Raw genomic sequence first — 21,400 nt, 5'->3', positions numbered from 1 at the left:
CAGCCCTGGCCTCTGTGGCCAGGACCTGGGGCTTGAGCCCCAAGGCCACGAACGCAGCGGTCACTCCTTGTCAGCTTGGATTTTAGGTCAAACCATCCGTGGCCAAGCTGGCTGAATTGTTTGACTTGCTTCGGGCATATCGTAAAAAATAACAAAACTGTCAAATTTAGAAGGAATAGTTCCATTGGCTGAGACGGTGCCCTTGCCACACGTGGCCTTGCCGCTTCTCCAGCTGTCCGCCTGTGCCTCACTCAGCAGCCCCCGTGGGTCCCAGAGTCCCTCCCCATCCGCCCCTGTCACCCAGACTCACTGGCCCAGGTCCACTTCCTCATGGCTTTGCTTGGCGGCTGCGTGAAGAGCTAGGATCTGGTTCAAAACTCATCCTTTTTGGGGGCTTCAGGATCATGGTGGCAGGAGTTTGGGGGCTGGGGGTGGCCTGGCGTGCACCGAGGACCCCACGGGACACGTGTCCCGACGCCCAGGGTGGCTCTCACAGGAAGAGTCGGCTGAGATCTGGGGAGATCGTTTTTCACCAAAGAAACGTGCCTTGAACATCCTGAAAATGGCGGTTATCAAGTGATTGGCTGTCTTCCCCGCCTGGACTGTGTACGGAACAGAGAAGGTGCTTCTTACTTCTGAGGCTTGTAAGAGCCAAACGGGTCCCGCTGGCAGTTTTGCGTAAGGAAGACCAGCGCCTGCCACAACCCCACAGCCGCTCAATCCCCCGCTCTGCGAGGGTCCCGCAGCCGCGCCCACGGCCTGGGCGCCCCGGGCAGCGGGGGCGGGTCACAGTGCGCGTCTGGGGACTTCCACTGGCTTGCTCCCTGTGCCTGAGGGTCTGCTGCTTTTCTGGTACATTCACTAGTTGTTGGACTTTTTTGGTTCCACACAGAAGTGACGTCCTATGGTACTTCAGTCTGACTCATTTCCTGAGCAGGGTGCCCCCCAGGGCCATCCATGTTGTCACCAGAGAACAAGCCAGTGGTGGCCAGTGTGTGGGGGGGCAGTCTAGGGGTGGGGGCTTGGGAGGGTCAAACCACTGGGCGTGAGGCAGGCTGAAGGACGTGCCTGCGACACGGGGAACACAGCCAATGTTTTATAATCACCGTAAATGGAAAGTAACCTTCAAAAATAGTATAACAATAAAAAATAAACCTAGGGACCTTCAAAAAAGTGTAAGAATTAGCAGCCGCAGATACACGTTTTTACACTGAGGGTCTCGTGAGGACATTAGTGCACACGCGGTTAACAATCAAGTGACGGTAGGCGAGACCGGACCCTGGCTCCTGTGCTCCCGCCGGCCGCCGGCGCCACCAGCGCTCAGGCCCCGCTCCCGGCTCACCCAGGGGAGGTGCCGAGGTGGAGTTGCCGGTGCTGGGGCTTGACTCCTAACCGGCCTCTGCCCTCATCACGCGCGTCTGTTCATTTCGCTGAGTGTCGGATAAGGTTCTGCCGGCTTCGTTTTCCCTCCCAGCGTCCGTGGGAGGGGCAGGTCCCGGGCACAGGTCTGGTCAGCGTGTGCTGGGGACACCTTTGTGGCTCTCACAGGCACTTAGCTCTCCCAGTGTGAGGGGCCACCTGGCCGCCCATCCCTGCACGTCCACTCTGAATGTGTTAAAATGACAAAACCAAGCCACGAAATGTTGGGTGGACGACCATTCCTTCATGCCACGGAGATGCCAGCCTATTTGGGTCCCGTAAGTTCTAGGAAGAAGTGGCTTTCAGTGGATCTTTGGTTTATGTTCTTGGTGTTTGGGGTCAAAGTGCAAAGACACGTGACATTCAAATACCCCCATCCTAGTTGTTTGAGAAGGAACTCTGGACACAGGGCCAGGGTTCTGGTCTTGGACTTTGTTTCCTGCTGTCCAGGGTGTATTTACTCTGGTGCAAACGACCAGACGAAGCAACAGAGGAGAAATGAACAGAGGCTGGGACCTGAGCTGGGTGCAGGCGCTGGGCTCCAGGACGCCCACCTGCTCCCGTGGGCACTGTGCTCAGAGCCTCCCAGGAGGGCAGGCGCTCCACGCTTCACCAGAGTCCACAGGCCTGGGACATGCTCAAGGTCCTGCCTTCTTGGCGCCCTGTCCCCCCCGCTCCAAGTTCTGCACTCAGACCTGAGCCCTGGAAGCGGGCAGAGTCACCCTCGGGGGAAGGTGGGGCTGGGGTGTCCTGGAGATGGATATCTCACGCCCCAGCAAAGGCACCAAGTGCCCCCCCCCCCAGTTTTCCAAACAGGAAAGACTAACGTGACCACAGAGCTCGAAGCCGGCCGTCTGCTCAGGTTTGAGGGGCGGAAATCAGAGAGGGGCTGCTAGGCAGGAAGGAGGTGCCCAGGGAGGATCAGGGCTCGGACACCATGCCCAGCTGACCTGCCTGGGGTCACACAGCAAGCACCTCGTCTGCCTGGGGTTTAAGGACCAAACTGTCCAGCGAAGTCAGGGGCTCTGCTGCCAAGACATTGGGTCCACGAGCACCGGGATGGGGTTGTTGGCTCCGTGGGTGAGGGCGTGTGGGGGTTGTGGCTCCCCCAGGGGTCTCGCAGTTCCCGTGTCCCCCAGGCCCGTTGCAGCCCCCGGAGCAAACAGCTGGGACGCTGGGTTGCAGACTTGGCAGCCAGTCTGTGCTGACTGGAGCCCGGCCACGGGTGCCCAGAACACAGGGACAGCCTTCAACCCCACGCAGGACCCGGGGTGGGGCACGTGGGGCATCAGAGTTTCCCCAGACTGTTCACAGCAGCGTCGCCCAGCCCCTGTCCGCCTGCCAGGGCTTTTCATCTTGCCCAGAGCCAGGAGCTGATGAAAAATATTAAACTCCAAGGCCAACAATTTTGCTTTTACCCACAAGAATGTCTTTATCCCTCACCCCAGCCACAAAGAATGTGAATAATTCACCTCCTGGTCTACTGGTGGCTGCCAGGCACACCCCCCCCCATCTCCAGGACCACTCCCAGACCCTGCACGCCGTGTGCGTCCACGTGTGGCCCCCAGCCCCCAGGGCCCCCCACCTGGGAACACAGCCCCTGCCCCTCTGTCTGCGGAGTGACCCGCTCGCTCCTCATCCCAGACTGAGGCTGGTAGTGGGAGGCGTCAGGAAGGCTGCTAATGGGGACAGGGTTCCCTCGTGGCACAAGGAGACGTTCTGGAACCAGTGGTGACAGATGCGCTGAAACCGCTGAATCGTGCCTTGTTAAAGGGTGACTGTTACACTGTGTGAATTGTGTCTCAGCGGAGAGGGGGTTTGTTTGGTGCCAGTGCACACGAGCCCTCTGGGCAGGGCCGGGAGTACGGGACGTGCTCAGTTAACGATACAACGGTCATGGGCGCAGTGAGGGACCCTAGTCTGGTCCTGAGTGGCCTGTGGTCACCCAGCACCGCCCTGCCCGCCCCACTCCCGCCCTGTCCTGTCCTGTAGCCCGATTCTGCTCCCTCTGGGCGGGGGACGAAAACACAAAGGAGGCTGGAGCAGAGATGCTGCGGGGTTGTCAGGGCATGCTCAGCGGAGAGGGGTCCGGGGCAGGGCCCTCGCTCTGCCAGCAGCTCTTGGGTGGCTCCCGTTACTCTGTATTTCCCTTTCCCGTTTACTAAACCTTTTAAGTTACAAATCTAATACACTTGTGGAAAGCAGGCTGCAAACCTAGGTGTAACGCGGTGATGCTGACAGAGCAGGGCTGCGGGGCCGGCCCTCCTGGTCCACTGTGCTGACCGTCTTCTGCAGCCCTGTTTGCGCGTGGACGGGCCGAGGGCGCCAGGCCTCTGCCAAGCTTCACGCCAGTGAGAGGCGACCGTGGGCTGGACGTTCGCCTGCCGCCTGTGGTTCTGTGTGGGACGTGGGACCGCCCATTCTCGGTGGGTGGGCGTTGGGGTGTCTCGGGTTTCCTGGGGTGTGTGGGGCCCCTGGCGTGGATTTGGGGCCCTGGCGACCTTGACTGCTGGACGGTGCCCAGCCCCGTGTCTGCTGCAGGGAGGACCCACTCGCTGCTCCAGCTTGCCGAGATCTGGTCCTCGCACAGCGGCGGGTGAGGGGGTTCCTCCCTGCGGTCTCACCTCGTGGTGTCTGTGGTTCGCATTTCCCTCCGTGTTGATGAACTGCTCTGTGTTAAGGAGCAGCCGTTGAACTGACAGACTGGCCCACGTGGTCCTGCTCTGTGCAGGGCCCGCCCGTGCCTGTCGGGTCTCTGCTCTCTCCTCCTGTTTGCAGGAGGGATTTGTTATCCGTTCTGGACGTGCGCCCCGTGCGGGCCGGGAGCTTCCCGACACCCTCTCCCGCCTAAGCTTGTTGGCTGCCCTCTTTCTGGTGCCTTGATGAACAGACATCCTCGATTTATTGATTTACTTATTTTTAATAGACCGTTATTTAGAGCAGTTTGAGATTTACCACAAAATTAAGAGGATGGTGAAGATTCTCTCACCGACCCTCACCCGCACGTGCACAGCCTCCCCCACTGTCAGCACCCCCACCAGGTGGTCCGTCTGCTACGACCCTGAGCCAGCACTGCCCCCACCGTCACCGGGTCACCCTCGGTGGTGGACGTCTGCGGGTTTGCACAAATGTGTAATGACACGTACCAGCCGTTGCCGTCCCGTGCAGAGTAGCTTCATGCCCTGAAACTCCTCTGGGCTCTGCCTCCTCATCCCCTCTCCCCAGTCCCTGTGAACCACTGATATTCTTGCTGTCTCCATAGTTCTGTTGTTGCCAGAATGTCACGTAGTGGGAGTCGGACAACGTGTAACCTTTTCCGACGGGCGTCTTTCACTTCATCACATGCGTTCAAGGTTCCTCCATGTCTTTTCACGGCTTGGTAGGTCATTTCTTTTTCTCACTGAATAATAATCCAGTGTCTGAATGGAACACAGTCTGTTTACCCACCACCTACTGGAGGGCATCTCAGGTGCCTCCAGGTTTGGCAATTATGAACAAAGCTTCCGTAAACAGCTGTGTGCACATATCTGTGTGGACAGTTTTCAGCTCCTTTGGGTAAACAGCAAGGAGCACGGTGGCTGGGTCACGCGGCGAGGGTGTGTTTAGTTCCGTTAGAAACCGTCTTCACGGTGGCTGCACCATTCTGCGCTCCCGCCTGCAGTGCTGAGTGCCCGCTGCTCCACATCCTCGTCAGCACTTGGTGTTGTCGGTGTCTGGGTTTTGGCCGTTCTGACAGGTGCGAGGTGGTCTGTCACTGCTGTTTTAATTTGCGTCTCCCTGAGGATGTGGTGCTGAGCGTCTGTTTGTGTGTTTATTTGCCACTAGTATAGCTTCTTTGGTGAGATGTCTGTTGAAATCTTTGATGCAGTTTTTTAAATTGAGTTGTTTGTTTTTTTACTGTTGAGTTTTAAGGGTTCTTTGTACATTTTGGGTCACAGAGCCTTATCAGATGTGTCTTTTGCAAATATCTTCTCCTGTTTGTGACTTGTCTTTTCATTCTCTTGACAGTGTCATTTGCCAGAAATGTTTCGTTTTAATGGAGCCTGGCTTAGCCGTTATTTCTTTGTGGCTTGCACCTTTGGCGTTGGATCTGAAAAGTCAACCCAAGTCCCAGGCCATCCGGATTTTCTCCTGCGCGTCTTCTAGGAGTTTTACAGTTTCGTGCGTAGATTTTATATTCAGACGTGTGATCGATTTCGAGTTGGCTTTTGTGAGGGGTGCGAGGTTTGTGTCGAGGTTCATTTGCGTGTGGATGTCCAGCTGTTCCAGCATGCTCTGTGAAGAGACTGTCTTTGCTCCGTTGTGTTACCTTTGGTCCTTTGCTGAAGATCAGTTGACTCTATTTTTGCGAGTCTATTTCTGGGCTCTCTCTTCTGTTCCATTGGTCTGTCTGTCTGTCTGTCTGTTCATTTGGCAATACCAGGCCGTACTGATTACTGTAACTCCTTTAACGAGTCTTGAGGTCAGGTAGCGTCAGTCCTCCAACCTTGTTTTTCTTGAAGTTCTTGATTTTAATGCAGCCCAATTTTTAAGATATTTCTCTTTATCACGAGAGCGTTTTGTTTTATATTTTAAAGAAATATTTCTTCACCCTAGTTCACAAAAATAGTCTTTTATCACAGAGGTCAGCAAAGTTCAGTAAGGGACAGATAGGACGCACCTCGGGTTTCGAGGGCCAGCAGTTGTCTAGCCACTGTTCAGCTCAGCCGTCCTAACGTGAGAGAAGCTGGGCACAGGGGTCAGTCAGTGCCGTGACTGGTGCCAGTGAGGCTTTGTTAACAATGCCGGGGGAGGGCCGCACTGGCCCTCAGGCTACAGCCTTGCATTACCTCCTAAATGCCTCGTAGGTTACCTTGGAGTTAAATACGTGCCTAGCGGTAACTTTCTGTGTTATGTGAGCGGGGTCAAACGTCCTCTTTCTGTAATGCGGGGTTTTCGACAGGTTTGACTTGCCCCAGGGGACGTGTGGCAGTGTCTGAAGACATTTGTGACTGTCTCACGTGTGTGTGTGTGTGGGTTCCCACTGGCAGTGGCGTGTAGGCTACAGGGATGCACCTAAATGTGCTAAAGGCACAGAACAGCCCGTCACACAAAACTGTTACCAATCTATAGTATCCGAAAAACAAACAGAAGAATGAAACACAGATGTTACTCTTAAAAACAAAAGAGCAAAAAACTCTGAGGTCAGCTCTGACCACATTCTGTGTCAGCAGCATAACCCATCCCAACCCCCCACCCCCCATGGCACCCGGTCAGATCTCTGTGCGGTCCTGCAAAGCGCACAGTCAGACTCACCCCAGCTGCTCCTCCGTGGCGCACACAGTCAGATGCAGACTCTCCGTCGGCCACGGCCTTGTGTGCAGTTTGGCCCTGCCTGGACCTGGGAGCAGCAAGTTCGCCAACCTGGTCAGCGCAGCTGGGAACGTATTGCAGCGTTTGGCTCTGACCTGGCCGTAAGCTTTTTCTTGGCAGCAGTTAGGGTAACCCCTGGCGCCCGGTGGAAGGCTAAGGAAACCGCACCAGGAAACAGACGTTGCCTCGCTGTCCCCGGGAAGAAGACGAACCCAAGGTGGTCAGGAGGCCCCGGAGCACTGGCCCGTCTGTGGGTCCCAGAGTCCAGCCCCAGGGCTCTGTGTGAGTCCCCTGCTCTGCTGGCCGTCCTGGCCTTCATGAGCTGGTTGGGGCTGGCCAGGAGGAAGCTCACAGCTAGCCAGGGCAGCATTCCATAAGAACATTCCAGAGCCACCTCCAGAGTGGACGGAAACCAGAGAGCATGGCGGGAATGCTGTGGTGACAAGACTGAGAATTGGATCAGGCTCCAGAGTGGCTTTGGGCTCCTGAGGCCACACGTGGCCAGACGGTGGGCAGCCCAGGTGGCTCCTGGGGGCCACAGTGGGACTGTGTGTCCCACATTCCTTGGAGTTGTGCTCAGACCGCTCACTGAGCAGATGGTGTCTGTGCTGGTACTCTTGGTCGACACCAGGGTCCTCAGGACTGGGCTCTCGAGCCCTAGGTGGACAGCCTGAGGCTGTGTCCCTCAGCTCCAAGCCCTGGCCTGACCTGCTCAGCCCGTCAGGCCGCACCCCCCCCCCATCCCGGAGCCAGCACAGGGGGCTGGGTTTGGGGTCCACTTGTGGTGTGAGCCACACATGTCTACCCTGGTCACAGGTGGAAGGAGATCCACGGTCTGTGGGAGAGGCTGGGTGGGACCCCCGCCTTCTACGGGGACCTTGGCTGGACGTTTCATGAGGACATGGGCTCTCCGAGGCCCACGCCTGACCTCCCCCTGCCCCTGGTCTGTGGAAATCTCTTGAAGAGCCTCTTAGACTGGTTTTATGAAGTCCTGAGTCAGCAGAATTCCACCCAGAGGCTGCTGAAGTTGGGCGACCCGAGTGAGCTCCACTGGGGCCCTTGGGAAGCAGCGTGGGCCACGGTGCCTGGAGGAGGAGAGGCTCCCTCTTGAGCCTGGAAGAGAGTTGGCCTCGAGGACTCACCGGGGCCCTGGCTGGCTGGAGTGGCAAAGTGGGGTGGTCTGGTGGCCCAGCGGGAGAAGGCTGGCGTGGGGTCTCCACGACACTGGTCCATCAGGCGGGACCCCTGGGCCAAGCTCACCTCAAGGGACCAGACTGAGACCTGAAGGTACAGGGGTGACTTGAAAGGACACCGGAGGCTCAGGCCCCTGGGGCCCAGCAGGGCTGGCCTGAGTAGCCGGGGTGGGCCACGGTGTCACTGTGACCCTGGGGCTCCTGCTGGCCTGAACCTGCTTTTCTGCTCCCCAGCCGCCTCACTACTGAGTGTGTACATGCACCGCGTGTGCACCTGTGTGTGGAGAGGCGGGTGGGGCCCCTCCTTCCACGGGGACCTTGGCTGCGGTGGATGTTTCACACTTTCTGTGGCCCCTTGGCCTCAGACCTGCCGACGGCCGTGCCGCTGAGCACCAAGGAGCAGAAACCCCAACATGGGGCTAGAAAGGGTCTGTAAATATTTTATTTTTCCATAGTTTTAGGTCAGAAAGAAGCATCTGGTAGTAAAAATAACAGAATCACGTTCCTGGGTCCGCTCTGGCGGCTGCGGGCCTCGGCCCCAGGAGGGCTCGGGTCGGCCCTGAGCTCAGTCCACTATTTACACGTATGTTACACGGCAGAGGGTGGCCTCGGAGGGACGCCGGCCAGGATTCAGTGTTGTGCGCAGGGTCACTGGTGCCCCCGCCTTCCCTCCTGCTTGGAGGAGAAGGCGGGAGGCGTGCTGGGCGGGGGCGCGAGTGTCCAGCAGCAGCGGGAGCCTAGGCGGCCGGCGTGACAGGTGGGCAGGAGTGGGAGGTGATGTCGCTGTGCTTGTAGTTGGCCTCGTCCAGGTCCAGCGCCCTCCCGTTGACCTCCAGCGTCATGCAGCCGCGGTAGAATGCTGTGACGGGGGCCGAGGTCACCGGCACCTCTGGCCGCGTGGAAAAGACAGACGTGTCTCAGTGGGCGGGCTGCCTATCGTCTGGGGACTGGGCTCCCCCGCCCCCATGGCCTGCTGGGTCCCTGCCCTCCTCCAGGGCATCACCGTCCCGGCTGGGCCTCCCGACAGACAAGCACTGGACAGCTGCCGTCTGCACCCCCGACCCTCCAGGAAGTGCACACAGACAGTCCAGTCACTTAAACTGTCTCCTCCTGGCCCAGTGACTCATGCTGAGGGCTTCCAGGCTCTCTCATCCTCTTCAAAAAGCTTTGTTTATTAAACTAAACGGAGTTTGGGTCTGGCAGCTGAGACAGAAATCCTGCCATCTGTGGCCTGCAGAGACCACCCCCCTCCCCAGGAAGTGGGGGCCAACGGGCTTCCATGAGATCCTGGCCCTAATCTGCCCCCTGCACTCTGCCCTCACTACTGGGCTCCATCTGACCAGACATGAGGCCCCTGGTCTGCAGGAGCTAGCTGTGCTGACGCTTCCTGGACGCAGGAGGCACTGGTGGTCATTCTGTCCGCGGCTACTGCACTGGGACTTGGGGGGTGAGGCTGGCTGGGGGCACCAGGCACCTGGCTCTGGCACGGCCCCTGGTGGACTGGGCCCTCCCAACCATCCTTGGCCCCTTGGCTGGAGCCCATCTGACAAATGCTTGGGGGTGCTGCGAGGGGCTCCGGGAGGTGGGGTGGCTTCAGCCCGATGCCGGTCCCCAGTGAGTGTGTTCCCATCCTGGCCCGATTCACTGCTGAGCCAGTGCAGACACACACGGGGACAGAGCGGCTGGTGGGCCCACCTGTGTCCTCCCTTCCTTCTGGCACAGACACCCCGGTTCTGCTGAGGTGAGCAGGTTGGGGCCCCTACCTGGCAGTCCCCCAACGAAGGTCAGCACAGAGCCCTGCAGGCGCCTCCCGAGGACAGCCAGCCTCTCCTGCAGCCCCGCAGCGCTCACTTCACTCTGGCCCTTGGTGCCGTCCACCTCCAGGGCAGCCCGGTCCTGGTTCACAGAGATGGTCACCACGTGCTCCTGGCCGTCACAAACCTTGATCTCCATCAGGACCAGGGCAACGCTCTCCACGGCCAGGACCACCAGCTGTGGGGAGATGCACACCTGAGCAGGGGAGGGCGGCCATGTGCTCCTGGGCCCTGTGTCCTGCCCTGGTCTGGACCCTCCTGTGGGTGGGGTCCCTGCAGCTGGGCTGTGGCAGGGGCTCAGTTTCTGTGCGTGTAAATGACAAGACCCCTGGGCATGAAGACGGACAGATGGAACAGTGCATCCTCGGTGGGAGTTGGGGAAACAAGTTCCAGCCACGTGGATGCACGTGCCTCAGCCTGGGCAGAGATGACCACAGCCACCAGCGTGTCCATGGCCAGAATGTGGGGAAGGACTGCTCTCTCCACAGGGAGATGCCACATGGAGCAGCACGCAGGGGCCTGGCAGCAAATGCAAACTGCCCAAGAGGCAGCCCAGGTGCACATGCCAGGCAGGACACGCTTCCAACACAGGACAGAGACACTGTGACCACAGGGAACGAAGAAACTGACAACCGGGGACAGAGATACTGTAATGACAGGGGACAGAGACACAGATAACATGGGGCAGAGACCCTGTGACAAGAGGTGACAGAGACATTGTAATGACACAAGGCAGAGACACTGATGACAAGGGACAGAGATGTGACAACCAGGGAGAGAGACACTGACAAGAGGGGACAGAAGCACTGACAACACAAGGCAGAGACACTGTGACAAGAGAGGACTGACATACTCTGACAATTGATGGCCCCCCTCCTCCCTCGCTCTCCCTGCCCGGGGAGGTGGTCTCAGCTGTGGGCCTCCAGGCTGTCTACCCCGAGCATGGGACCCTGCGGAGGCCGGGCCTGGCAGGTGAGGGCCCAGGGGGGCCTCTTGGCCCCTAGCCCAGGTGAGAGGGTCTGGCTAGCTTGGAAGGCAGGCTGACTTGGTGAGCACGTCCCCCTGGGGCAGCCGTGCCTCCCTTAGTCCAGAAGCCAGAGGATGAAACCTATTTCCATCTCCTCCAGATGCTCTCTAAGAAGACAGCACGTCCAGTGACCATGGTGTGGACCTGGCATCGGGAGACAGTAGGGAGTGGTGGGGACTGCGTGGAGGCGGCAGCGGGTGGGTCGGGGTCTGTGCTCAGAGCCCGAGCGTGTGGCCCAGGGGATGAGGCTACAAGGCCTGGGCCGTGTCTACACACCTGTCTCCTCAAGGGAAACTGGAAATCTGATTCGCGAGTGGAATTGTCCAGCTTAAATGTGAGCGATTGGTTCACACTGCTCTAAGCCGCTGAGCGGGTGGAAAGTGTCCCCTCTGCACAGCTGGCTTGTGGGCCCCCAAGTGCAGCTGCCATGCAGCTGTGTCAGGGACCTCGTGTCCACGCGTGGCTGGGCAGACCCTGGTGAGAGTCAGGGGGACGGACCTGAGCCCAGGAGGCGCAGTTGGGCCCAGGGGTGGCTGGCAGGCCGGCCGCCCGAGGACAGTGCTCACCCCTGGGGCGGGGCGGGGCATGGTACCTGCTTTTTGAGCTTCTTGGTGGAGTGGTAGTCGACCAGGGCCACTGACAGGGCGACGGCGTGGTCGTCTCCCACCAGTGCGAGCAGCACGCCCGTGTCAGTGGCGGGGCGAATCCGAGCCATGGCCTCTATCTCCCAGGTGGTCTCGGTCCCCACGTCCGGTGACGTCCGTGCTGCGATGGAGGCGGCGCATCGCAAGGCAATACAAACGAGAGGGGGGCGAGAGTGAGCGAGGCCGTGAGCCCTGGGCTGCGGGGATTGCTGGGCCCAGAGGCAGATGGGAACCGGAAACTCAGTGCTGAGCCTTCCAGGCTCCACCACCGTGTGACCTGACAGCTGGGCCCCTGACTCAGGTCCAAAGGCCCCGGGGCCACCCAAGGATGTCCATGCCAGTGCCCGCCCTCCCCATCGCCCCTCTGGGTGACCACCAGGCTATCCAGGCCCCCGGGGCTGCAGGCGCAGGTGCACCGCGGGCCGCGGCGTCCACCCCCAGCTGCGTCCAACATCCTCGCCTCTGGACAGCTCTTCCCACAGAGTGGAGGGGAGGTTGGGGGCTTCCTGGCCCTCCGGCCCCCGCACCTCACCTGTGGTGTTCAGGCAGCTCTATAAGTTGAAGTACTTGGAAGAGTTAAAAAAGCAATGAAAACGGAAGCTGGTCATTCCGACCGCACATACAGTGTGGTGTTCTGAGCCGCGCTCGCTTTCCTGTTACAATTAGCACCTCAGTGGGTGGTCCTTTGTTCAGGTGTGCTACACAGGCTGCAGCAGGTGCACTGGACGGATCATGAACGGCACGTGTAGATTGGGCATCTAATGCACCTGACTGACACATGGACCCCCACAGGTGAGAACGTGGAGACAGAGAGGGCAGAGCCAGAAGGGCCCCGGGAGCCTGGGCAGGAGTGGGCTCTAGAGAAGGGGACATGAGGAGTCACCCAGAGCCTCCCTGGAACAGGTGTCGGCCAGAGGCCCAGGAGGCCCAGGAAAGCAGGCACCTGTCGGAGCTGCAGACAGACCATACTCCAGCCACCCAGCCAACCCGCTGAAAGCGGAGCTTAGGCTGTGCATGGTGGCCCCTGGGCTGGGCTGCACGGCTCTCCCAACACCCTCAACTCAAAAGCCACTAGGGCCCATGAACCAGGCATGGTGACTGTTCTGGGCTCCAGCCAAGCCCCATCTAGGGAAGAGTCGGACAGAACCGTCAGCCACCCTGCAGCCTGAAATGGCCAGGCCGACGTCTTTGGGACAGACCAAGCGACCAGTGTCACTGATTTGGGACAGTCACAGTCCACGTAAAGCTGATGTCTAAGCGATTGCTCATTTATCAGCACATGAGAATTCTATGTCTTTACTGCAAATTGTCCCTAATTAATAATAAAGGGAAAAAGATAACCATGTTTTGTTCTAAGAGTTAAGGGCCGGGCTGCAGAGAAGCTGGAGGCACTCGGGGCCGGCCCGCCCACTCCTGGTCTTCTGCAGCCGCCTCCCCAGTCCACCAGGTCCCAGCCGCTGTCAAGGCCTGTTCCCATTTCCTTTCCCCAGATGTACAGGGAAAGCGCCTGCGGTGCTCTCCGCACCTCAGTGCCTGGAGGCAGAGCTGCGGGGCCGGCCCCTCCCCCTCCTGGAAGCTGAGCTCCCTGCAGTGCCTGAGGGGCCGCCGCTCCCCCGGCCCACAGCCGTCCATGTCCAAGCGCAAGAGCCCAAGCCTGTCTTGTCTCAGACCATCTAGAAAGCACCCCCTGGGACCCCTGCATCTGCCTGGCCAGCTCTTCCCTCCACCCCTGCCCCTCACAGCCGGGGCCAGGAGCGGCCGCCCTGCCAGGTGGGCCTGCGCCCCGGCCCCCAGCCCAGGTATGAACCCCACACTGTGGTCCTAGTGGGGACTGTCTGCTGGTTTGTCTGTGTCCCTGTGTGTTTCGGCGGCAGGACGACCACGGCTGTCCTCAGGCAGGAGCCAGGACTCACCGTAATCCAGGCTGTAGAAGGCAAACCCGCTCCCGGGGAAGAAGGCCCCCTTCTCCGTCACCGAGAAGCACTGCATTTTCACATTCACTTTGACCGTCTCCTGGATGGTGGTGTCCTCACCGTTCAGCCAGTTCCAGCTCCTCATGCAGCCGTCCAGACGGGGGTTCATCTGGAGACAGAGACGCCCAGTGGCTCCCTGGGCACCACACGTGCTCCCAGGTGTCGTGACACTCGCGCCCTCTCGGCTCAGGCTGTGGACACCACTGCAGATGTGGAGGTTAATCTGCTGCAGGGCTCTGCGCTCGACAAAGCCCGCGATCAGGAGTGCAGTGCACGCAGTGGGTCCGCTCCCCACGCAGGAGCATGACGGGTGGGCTTCCCTGTCTGCACCACGTCTCCCCACTCACCCAGCAGACAAAGGGGGTGGGGCGCGGTGACACTCACGCTGCGCCCGCACTCTGACCAGGCGCCAGCGCACATGAGGACAGGAAGGTCAGGGGCTGGGAACGCTAAGTCTGGCTCAGCCACACACCCGCCCTATTGTTCTGAGCAAATCCTGATGTCCCCTCAGCCCTCATCTGTAAAACGAGGCAGGAACTTTGGGGTGCAGGGCACCCCTCACCCCGTCTGGAGGGGAGACAGTGCTGCCACGATCCTTCATTCGGAACCTCGGCATGTTGGACTGACTTCTGGTGTGTGGCATGGAAATCGGAGTCAGAACGCCAGTGACTCTGGCCATGGATGTCAGCGTGTGGGGCAGGTGGTAGGAAGGGGCAGGACTTTGAGAAATGACCAACACTGACCTCCCATCAGTTTTTTTCTCCCCTATGGAAGTCCTGGAGGTTTAACAGCCCAAATGTCCTTGACAATTGTCCAAAAAAGTTGACTGTTCTGTTTGTTAAAGAATAATTTCAATGTGATTTATCTCTACTGCAAGATAGACATTTTTATTATCAATTCAGATGAAAACTCAAATGAGTCTCATAGAAAGAGAGGGTGAGTTTACCGACAAAGCTGCACCTGCTGGAAAACGTGTGTCTTCCTCCAGGTCCTCTGACAAACCTGGTCAGTGCTGCCCACGGCCCTCAGGGTCAAACCCCATCCTCACCCATCCTGGGCTCTGACCCCAGGAACTGACAGCTGCACTTACAGGCTGGACAAGGTCTTTCTCCTTGAAGGGAATGCCTCCTACAGTAAGATTCAGGTGGTACAGTCCTCTGTCCAGCTGAAACAGATCCCCAGCCACTGCGATCTTCATAACAGCATCCTTGTTCACCTTGATCACCAGGTTCCGCTCCAGCTCCTCAACAGAGATCTGAAGGACACAGGCGCTGTGAGGGGGCGGGTGCCCCTTCTGAAGGGGCACCCAGCCTTGGGCACCAATTCCCGTCACGGCCTGGGGCCAAGAGACTCCCAACCCCGAGGGGACCGTGCCCATCACTGCGTGGGCCCCCTGCCGTCTACGGTGTGGCTCTGGCTCTGCCAGTTTCCCTCCCAGCATGGCTCCTCCCCTCCCCCCTGCAAAGGAGTCCACCGGAGCCACTCCCCTGTCCCTGGGCCCTAAATTAAGCCTCAGCCAGGGAGCTGCCTTCAGGGGGAGGGACTCATGCTCTGCACAGCTGGAGGGAGGAGAAGACGCTCTATTTCAGAATCTCCAGCAGCTGCTCCATGTCTGGCAGACTGAATGCTGAGCAAACATACAAATTCATCCTAAAACTTTCCACTCTTTCCTGCGTTCCTCGTAGGAAAATGTAAAAACCTATCACTCTGTACACTACGCGCCCTTCCAATGCCCCAGGAGCCTACTCATTTCCTTTTTGGCTCGAGGGGAGACACATTTAGACATTCAGGTCTGGATTTGGTGTCTGCACTGGGGGCCGGGGGGCAGGTCGCACAAGAGATGATGGTCGTCGAGCCCGCCCTGCTCCTCCAGGACCAGCTCGCGTCTCGGGTGGGCTGGCAGCTGCACCCGCCACCTGGCCGTGCTCCTCCAGCGCCTGCCCCTGGGGCAGCGTCCAACCCACTTGGGACACCGCGTGCCCCTCAGCCCGGGGCCTGGTTCCCACGTGCAGAGCTCAGCCCCTGAGACGCGCCCCTTGGATTCACTCTTCCCTGTAACTTTGCTGAAGGTGCCTCTCTGGCTGCTCTGGAGTTGCTTGGGCTTTGAGAGTTCAGGAAAGAAGGAGCTGGGCGTCGCTGACGGGGTGGAAATGTTAGCAAACGTCTACAGTGTTTTTATTCACGGAGGCCAGGGCAAATTTTTCCACTTTATCTTCTCTTTTAGAGGAAAAAAGAATGCTTTCCCCATTTCTTCCTCAAGTGTTTCCCCCTAAATGCCCAATTCTGACCCAGGGGACTCTGAGGTCTGGGAGGGACCCTGTGTGTCACAGGCCACTCAGCCCTGGGCACCGTGACGCAGGACAGAGCAGTGGGTTCTCAGGGCAGGTGTCCTGTGTGCTGCAGGTGCCCAGCAGCCCCCGGGCTTCAGCCCAGCTGCCAGGAGCCACACCCCCGTGACAGACAGCACCGTCTTCAGACACAGCCGGTGTCCCTGGGGCAGTTGCCCCCTGAGGACCACGGCTCCTGCGGTGGAAACCAGGCTCCGATTACATGATGAGATGTCACCTGTCCTGCCGTCGCAGGGCCTGCTCACTGCTGAGTGCATGAGTGAGCACAGTGAATGCTGGCCCTTGGCCGGCACCTCGGCCCTGCCCAGAGGCGCAGCGGTGGCACACTCACCGTCTGCCACATGCCGTGGTTGATGACCGGCCCGCTGCTGGTGACGCGGCCAACACCCTGGTAGCGGAGCTGCAGTTCCAGCCGGCCGGCCCGCAGGCCCAGGACGATCCAGGTGCTGTCCTGATGGCCTCCGGCGAAGAACAGGACGCCCTCGGGGTCAAAGGTCCTGAAGTCGAACTCAGCCACCAGCCTGAGCGCCGGCACCAGGGGACGAGCAGGTTACACACAGGTTTGGGGCATGCGGCCCCTCCCTGCAGAGCTCGCCAAGGCTCCCTGCCCGCTCTGCGCTCACCTCGTCGGCTGCAGCCGTTTGAAGCGCAGTCTGATCACGGGCGTCCCGCTGAACATGCGGCCGAGGTACAGGGACTTCACGCTCTTGGCCACGTTGAACGGCACGCAGGGCAGGATGTCCTGTCGAATGGGGCGGGGGGAGCGTCAGGGGAGGCGGCCCAGCCCAGCCCTGGTCACGGGCACCTGGGGCCTGCCGGGCACACCCCGGCCCAGCGTGGACCCTAGGCCTGCTCCCTGGCCCGCCGTGGGGGCTTCCAGGAGGGGCTGCTCTCAGACATTTCCAGAAGCCTTGGGCTCCTTGCTCACAGCCGCCTCTCCCAGTCTCTTCAGTGCCCTCCCTCCCTGCTAATTTCCCTTTTGCTTTTATTTTTTAAATTACGGAATAGTTCGAAAGGACAGAAAAGCATGGAGAACAAAAAACAACTATAGAATGTTGTAAAGTAAGTAAGACATAGAAGCCTTGAAGACCGTCTTTTCTAGAAGGTTCCCTGCTCTACAGCACAGCTGGAAGCAGCCAGAGCAGGTCTGCGCCCCACAGTCAGGGGGTGCTGACTGCACAGCCCCCCCCCCCGGGACCCGAGCACAGGCCATATCCGCGGCATGCGAACCAGTCGCACTTGGGGCAGGCACCACCCAGCCAGTCTCGGGGCAGGAGTTACCACGACTTCACAAACACAACAGAACACCCAGCGGAAGGGCCACGTCTCCCCAAGTGGCCCGAGGACACGGGCCTCCGGGCAAAAGCACCGCTCCCAGGAAGCCTCCCACGAGGCTGTGGCCGGGCGCTACCTCGCAGGTGCTCATGTCCAGGGACAGCTTGAGGCCCCCACGGCCATCGCAGTGGCAGGTGTAGCTCCCCGGGGAGTTGATGCAGGCCTGCTCACAGCGTCCCTCCACGCACTCGTCCACATCTGCAGGCCACAAGGTACACCTGAGCCCCGCTGCTGCCAGTGCACACCTCGTTCTCAGATCACACCGCCGTGGACACGCCCCCAAGCACGTGACCCCAGAGAACCCACTCCCATGGCTCCCACCCAGCCAGCCGCACACACTGATTCCGCGGCTCTCTGCTCGGGAAGTGGCCACTGTGCTTGGAGACAGGGGAGGTCAGCACAAGCTGAGCCTGTTCCCTGGGACACCCAGACTCAAGGTTCCGGAGCAGGTCCGTGCCAAGGACAGCATTGCTTGCAGGTGAGCATGGGGCCCAGGGATGGCCTGGAGGGGAGGCGTTGGAGGCAGGGCCTTGACCACCCCATCCCCTTTCTCAGGAAGACAGCGGGAGGGGACATCCTCTCTGTGCCCCCAGGAAGCTACTGGGGCCAGGACGGCCCCAGCACAGCAGGTGGAACCGGGTGGAGAGAAGCTGGTGGGCTCGGGGGCTCGGGGGCACGGGGGCCCTGCCTTGCCCGCCCCTCCCGTGTCTGTGGCAGGTGGCAAGGTGCCTGGCTACATCAAGAGGCACAGGCTTGTCTGCGTGTGCACGCCCGTGCCCGTGTGTGCGCACGTGAAGGTACCCTGGCAGGCCTTCTCCTGGGAGCTGAACGCGAAGCCCTCGTCGCAGAGGCAGGAGTAGGAGCCGGGCAGGTTCCGGCAGCGAGCCTCTCCGCAGGCGCCCGCGTCCGCACACTCATCCACGTCTGCAAGAAAAGCGAGCTGCGCTTCAGGTCGGCCAGGCCCGCTGGCAGCTGGCCGGACCCGCGCTGCCGCCTGCCCGGCTGAGGCGTCCAGCTCTGCTGGGTGAGCGATGCCTGGCGGTGTCGGACCAGCTCTGCGCAACGAGGCGTCCCCTCCAGTCCCCCTCCTCCTCTAACCCCACTCCCACCCTCTCCTCCCCTCCTCCCTCCTCCTCTCCTGCCTCCTCCCTTCCTTCTAATCCACTGGGCTCTGCAGCTCCAGGCCCAGGAGCAGGGTGGGGATGGGGGCATTTCTCACCAGGGGCCTGGTGAAGAAGGTTGATTTCAGATACGGCAAAGGGCACCCATCGGCTGGGGTGCACAGGATAGCTGCTTAATTCAAATGACCGCAGTCCAGGAAGTCAAATGTCACCCCAGGGAGTTTGACCTGAAGTCCGCCCTGTGCCCTGGAGCCCCGAGCTGGCTCCTGACCCTGCAGCCACAGCCCTGGGCGCCGCCTCTCCCTGACTCACACCAGGGTCTGCCCGTCGGAAATCGACTCCAGTCACGTAAATGACCATCAAGGGTCTCCCCTGAGGTCTCGTCCACTCTGCCACTCTGGCAAAAAAGTAGACAAAGCCTGCCTTGAAGAACTAGTTCCTACAGAGACAAGGAACATCGAGAAGGTGCGGCAGTGCTTCAGGTAACACCGATTCCGCAGATGGCAACGCAGAAGTGTGTGCGGCCAAGACATAGCTGCTCATGACTTGGCCACAGGGCAGCTCACCAGCAAGCAGGCTTTCGGATGAGAAAGCCGGATTTCTCCCAGGCTGCAGGCATGAGCCAGCACAAAGGGCACGTGCTCCCTGAGAGGAGTGTGTGAGCTGCGATGACCCCACAGGCAGGACTGATCGTGTGGACACTTCAGAGCCCACGGTCCCTTTGGGAGCCAGTCTGGGCCGACCCCCCCACCAGTCCTTGCTCCCTGTGCGCAGGCACAGCCGTGGATCCAGAACAGCCCCAGTCACACGGGGGTGAAGGCGCCAGACACAGCGCGGGGAGGAACCAGGCTCGCACTGGGGACCGGGGAGCAGGAAGCTGCCCCGCACAAGGCAGCCTTGGAGCGCTGGCTCCTGCCCTTGGCTGGCGAGGTCCTGCCTCAGTTGTGGGGGAGCTCGCACCTACCCTGCAGTCTCTGCTGACCTCACTGGCTCCACGAAAGCTCGCTGTCTGAGGGATGCCCAGCCCTGGGTGGCCCAGTGGCCCGTCCCTGCAGGCTGGGCAGGTGCAGGGCCCCCACTGGCCGCTCTGTGATGCCCTAGATGGGGTCCGCAGGCCTGAGTGGCACAGAGCCCCCCTGGGCTGGTGTGACTGGAGGGCCGGGCCCACCACAAACTCTGACTTGATCGTCTGGGGCCCAAGAGGCTGCACCTCACAAGTGCAGGAGGCAGAGCTGGGGTCTGGGCCTCACCAGCACCAGGGAAGGCGTGGTGTGGGGATGCCCTCTCCAGATGGGAACCTGTCCTGACTGTGTCCCCAGCAGACCCAGCGCTGGGCATCCCCTCCTCACAAGAAACAGTGAACAGAACCCTGAGACCACTGTGCTCCCAGCCTAAGCCATCACCTTTCTCCTCCCAGAGTCTCCAGCAACATGGGGCTGGAGCTGGGGCCCAGATGGTGCCCTGACCTCCCTCCTCGGGGCCTCTTGCTCCGCCCCCTCAATCCTCAACCCTCTCAACACTCCTCCCCGTGAAGATGCCGCCACCCAGAGCATGGCAGCGGGAGAGCTGGGCACGGGCGGGCAGGTGGGTGGTGCTGGCCCCTGGCGCCAAAAGCCCAGGCCCAGTCCCGCTGTTCACGGCGGGCAGAGGCTACGGCAAGATGGCACCGCACGCCCACAGCCTCCTCGGCCTGGGTCCGTGGGTCTCAAGGTCCCAGAGGAGACAGTGGCAGTCAAGAGAAAGGGAGGCGTGTGGGCAGCATCAACAGGCACACCCTGAAACCGGGCAGTGAGGGTGGGGTCCTGCCATCACATTGATTATTAATCAATCACGCTAACCCCAGGCAAGCACAGAACACCCCCCTGTTCTGCACACTGTTCTGGGGGGAAAAGGCAACAGGATGCAGGGGTTCACTCAGACCACCAGAGTCTTCCTCACCATTCACAGACTTGGTGGGAGGGGTGACAGGAGACTAGTGATTGGGTCCCTAGGGGGTCTTCCAAAGAGGTTAAAGCAGGGCCCTTTGGCAGGACAGCAGTGGTGCCTGGGGGTGTCTAGACAGACAGTGCAGGGCTCCCCAGAACCTTAACCTCACAGTCAGTCGGGGTGGGCCCTCAGGACTCCCTGGTGGCAGCAGGTGCACAAGAAATGAACCCCGAGTAGAAAGGCTGCCGATCCCCTAGGAGCAGTGGGGGGATGGACCCTTGGGTCACAGTGAGACACCCAACATGGGGTGTCTGAGGCTGCTTGAGAAACGCCACCTGCAGGCTGAAGTCCCTTCCTGGGGCCAGACCGAGCCAGGAACATGGAGGTGGCTGTTCTCGGTGGGAGGGGCGGGGGTTCCCCGTGCACTCGGGGAACCACCCTGTGGATGCAGGGACGCCTCCTGGGTCTCGTCAGGGCTGGGAGCCACCGACGGAACGGAAGCTGTTTTCCAGAGGAGGAGTCACCTCGAGCACAACTCGGAGGCCCTGTGGCGCCCGGCCTGCCTGGGCCCCGACCCTGACGCTGCCTCTCCCCAGCAGTTCCAGCTCCTGTTTCCTGGGTGAGCCAGCCCACAGCACTGAGAGACGGCTGCAGTGAGTGTGGGGCGGTGGGGGGGGGGCAGGAGGAAAGGTGTCCCTGCAAAGTGGGGCACGGGAGGCTCCTTTACAGCCTCAGAGTCTTCCACTGGGCAGCAGCCAGGGTGGACAGAGGATGGGCCACAGTCTGCAGTGGCCTCGGGTGTGCTCAGGCTGCTGGGCCGAGGGAGCCCCAGCCTGGGCTGAGAGGAAGTGAGAGGGACGCTGGCCTTTCTCCGAGGGAGGCCATGGCCCAGGGCCGTGGGGCAGCCAGCCTGGTAGATGTGGAATGTCCTGGCCCCCGACTGGCACAAACACGTCTGCTGCCCCGTGGCCTGGAAGGAGGCCGAGCAGCTGCCTCCCCTCTGGGGCTGTAAGCTTGGCCTCCCCAGCTGGGCCGGCCCTGCATGGATCTCAGTGAGTCATCCCATGTCACGGTGCTGGGGCAGCTCCTGCGGCCGCCAACATGCCCGGGCATGTGCTGTCTCTGCAGGACGCACCCCGCTCCCCGCCAGAACCAGAGGAACCAGCCACTGCCCGCAGTCTCCTGCAGACAGCCGGCTTCAGCAGTCTGGCCATTCGGCAACTGCAGAGTTAAAAGGGGGAGGAGCGG

General features: G+C 60.4%; 1 protein-coding gene across 4 annotated transcripts in view; it reads right to left on the bottom strand.

Moving 5' to 3' along the window:
* Positions 1-8,388: 8,388 nt before the first annotated feature.
* GAS6 (growth arrest specific 6) overlaps positions 8,389-21,400 on the bottom strand; it is a 33,078-nt gene continuing 20,066 nt past the window's right edge. For 3 of the 4 annotated variants that reach the window (XM_031466388.2, XM_064492921.1, XM_064492920.1), the window contains 9 exons: positions 17,907-18,029; positions 17,182-17,303; positions 16,394-16,512; positions 16,102-16,291; positions 14,513-14,677; positions 13,363-13,531; positions 11,398-11,570; positions 9,728-9,956; positions 8,389-8,853 (listed from right to left, as the gene is read on the bottom strand). In XM_031466388.2, coding sequence (XP_031322248.2) covers positions 8,702-8,853; positions 9,728-9,956; positions 11,398-11,570; positions 13,363-13,531; positions 14,513-14,677; positions 16,102-16,291; positions 16,394-16,512; positions 17,182-17,303; positions 17,907-18,029 — 1,442 coding nt within the window. In that variant the 3' untranslated portion in view covers positions 8,389-8,701. Of the gene's footprint in view, positions 8,854-9,727; positions 9,957-11,081; positions 11,280-11,397; positions 11,571-13,362; positions 13,532-14,512; positions 14,678-16,101; positions 16,292-16,393; positions 16,513-17,181; positions 17,304-17,906; positions 18,030-21,400 lie in introns of those variants that run through there. The other variant, XR_010383542.1, reaches the window with a different exon arrangement.

This window comes from Camelus dromedarius, chromosome 13, assembly GCF_036321535.1.
Source record: "Camelus dromedarius isolate mCamDro1 chromosome 13, mCamDro1.pat, whole genome shotgun sequence".
NCBI lineage: Eukaryota > Metazoa > Chordata > Mammalia > Artiodactyla > Camelidae > Camelus > Camelus dromedarius.
This window is presented reverse-complemented; position numbering and strand designations above follow the sequence as displayed.